The 2,831-nt window shown below is 38.0% G+C and overlaps 1 protein-coding gene across 1 annotated transcript; it reads left to right on the plus strand.

Moving 5' to 3' along the window:
- LOC147829050 (olfactory receptor 11G2-like) lies at positions 1 to 672 on the plus strand. Its single transcript, XM_087207298.1, has one exon. It carries the CDS (start codon positions 1 to 3, stop codon positions 670 to 672), a length of 672 nt encoding a protein of 223 aa, XP_087063424.1.
- The last annotated feature ends 2,159 nt before the right edge of the window (positions 673 to 2,831 follow it).

A 2,831-nucleotide genomic window follows, 5' to 3' on the forward strand; every position in this document is an offset into this window, starting at 1 on the left:
ATGAATGTGTCCAAGAAAGAAAACACAAACTCCATTACCCACTTCATCCTCCTGGGATTCCCCTCATGTCCAGAAAGGCAGCTCCTCTACTTTGGGCTCTTCTCCGTAGCCTACACTCTGACTCTCTTGGGGAACACGGCCATTGCCTGGGCTGTGCAGGGAGACCGGTGCCTTCACACGCCCATGTACATCTTCTTGGGGAATTTCTCTCTTGTGGAAATATGCTATGTCACCACAACTGTCCCTAACTTATTGACCAACTTCATCTCTACAACGAAGTCCATCTCCTTTGTGAGTTATTTTGCACAATTCTACTTCTTCTTCTCCTTTGGGTGTGATGAAAGCTTCTACCTTTGCATCATGGCCTTTGACAGGTACCTTGCCATCTGCCACCCTCTGCATTATCCACGCATCATGACCAGACAGCTCTGCACTGGCCTTGTTGTCTTGAGATGGTCCTGTGGATACATCATTTTCCTAACTCCAGTTGTTTTCATTTCACAGTTACCCTACTGTGGCCCAAATATCATTAACCATTTTGTATGTGATCCTGTGCCAATAATGATGCTGTCCTGTTCTGAGGACAACACTACACAGTTTATTTACTTTACTTTCAATGCTGTCTTCATGACTGGGGCTTTTCTGTTTATCTCTTTTCCTATGCACTGGTGATTTTGGCTGTGCTGAGGATGCCCTCTGAAGCCAGCAAAAGCAAAGTTTTCTCCACTTGTGCTTCTCATCTGGCTCTGGTGGGTTTTTTTGGGGGGGGGGCTCTATTATGGTGATACATCAACACACCCAGTGGAAGTGCCAAAAATCGTGGCCTTACTGTATTCACCCCTCCTCAATCCTCTGATTTATAGCCTGAGGAATAAGGAGATGAAGGCTGCCCTAAGGAAAGTTTTTGGCAATGAAAGCCTGTTCATAAAACAGAAAGCAGAAATCATGGGAAGCTAAGTTACATTACAATGTACTTTAATATGATAAAACTAGGAAATTTTGTGCTAAACTTAATTTTTTTAGAGAACTCTCACAATGAAAATCTTAGAATCTTTAATGTCACTACTTGATGGACTAGTCCTATTAAATAACATAATTGTCAAGTAATTGTATGTATAACTCAATATCTAAAAACCAAAATAAATATTCTTTGTATCTGAAAATTGAAGAACCAAATAAAGTTATTCAATAGATCATATACTTGTTTCAAGTTTAAAACGACACATATTCTCCTCCATTGGTAAGTCCTGAATAGAGCAGTGGTGACAAATCTACGGCACTTGTGCCACAGCAAGCTGTTTGTGTCTTTGAAAACTCTAAAAGATTCCTCATCACTGGATTAAAGGAAAAATTGTACATGTGCAAAGTCTGAAGTTGTGCTGATGTGATGTAATCATTCCATCTCCAAAGAAAAAATATGGTTTTTCTGAAAGGATTGTAAAGAAACAAACTAATGACCTAAGCTGGATATTAACTGTAAGGCAGACAGTACCCAAAATAAAAACTAGAAATTTGAGTGACTGCTTTGTACCCAGAACAGAGTTAAGGTAGACGCTAAATATAAAGGGCTAGTTATTAACCAGTAATTTATTCTCTGCTACAAATCGCTGTCAAATGATATGTTTTGGGGCCATATTTTACTTCAGTATTTTTTAAACCTGTTTAAGAATTTTTCTAACCATATGTGAAGATCTTTTGTTCTTTGAAGTACGTAATCACAATTGTTTATTTAATGATACTTTTTACCTTAACCACTGATAACCAATCCTTTCATAGACAATTCTGTTAAAATTGATGAAGCACAGGAAAATATGATGCAGTATGCAGAGCTCTATTTACAGCCTGCTAGAGGTGACCAATTCCACAAAGGTATGTGCAACTCCAATTGATCTCTCTGTAATAAACAAGCAAAAATTTGGGGTGGTCTGGTCAATTAGAGAAAGGGTTTCTGGGAGCTTCACAGGAAAATTGAACACTTGTTTGGGGAGGGGAATCTTCATTTCTTTGTTTAGATTTCACAAAAGTAATGTAAATTGAAAGAGAATAATTGACTAGACAAATTATGGCCATGAGCATGACACTTAATTTACAACTTCACCCAAAATACTTTGAGTGTAAAATGATGCTGATGTTTTCCTGATCATTTTTTCATGTATTTATTTGCTATTTCTACTTCTTTGCCTGAGAAATGTCTGTTCATTTCAGATGCCCATTTTTGAATTGGGTCTTTAAATTTGAGAAGTCTGATCTTTTTAAGTTCTTTATAGATTCGAGATAGTAGACCTTTGTCTGAGGAAAAACAGGTGAAGATTTTTTCCCACATTGTGGGCTATCTTGTCACACTGCTGGTGGTTTCTCTTGCTGTGTAGAAGCTTTTTAATAAGAACAGATCTCACTTTTTGATTGTTTGTGCTAGTTCATGGGCAACTGAGGTTTTGTTCATAAAATCTTTTCCTACACTGATGACTTCAAGTGTTCTACCCAACTTCTGTTCCAACTGGTTTCTATTTTAATATTTAGATCTTTAATACATTTTGATTTTAGTTTAGTGCATGGTGAGAGATAAAGTTATGGTTTTAGTCTTTGGCAAGTTGAAATCCAATTTTTCCAGCACCATTTATTAAAGAGGCTATATTTCCTCAAGTGAGGGTGTTTGGCTCCTTTATCAAAGATGAGATGGCTGAGTGTGCCTGGTGGTGTTTTTGCATCTTCTAATCTGTTCCACTGGTCCTCAGGTCTGTTTCTTTGCCAGTACCATGCTGTTTTTATCACAGTAGCTTTGTAGTCTAGTTGCAAGTTGGGGAATGTGGTACCCCCCTGCCATGTCTCTG

This window comes from Heterocephalus glaber, unplaced genomic scaffold, assembly GCF_053883595.1.
Source record: "Heterocephalus glaber isolate CG9 unplaced genomic scaffold, H.glaber_assembly_v1.0 deba00000809, whole genome shotgun sequence".
Lineage (NCBI taxonomy): Eukaryota > Metazoa > Chordata > Mammalia > Rodentia > Bathyergidae > Heterocephalus > Heterocephalus glaber.

Bases quoted from the DNA above. Each gene is read 5' to 3' on its own strand.
- LOC147829050 (XM_087207298.1), top strand. From the start codon at position 1: ATGAATGTGTCCAAGAAAGAAAACACAAACTCCATTACCCACTTCATC.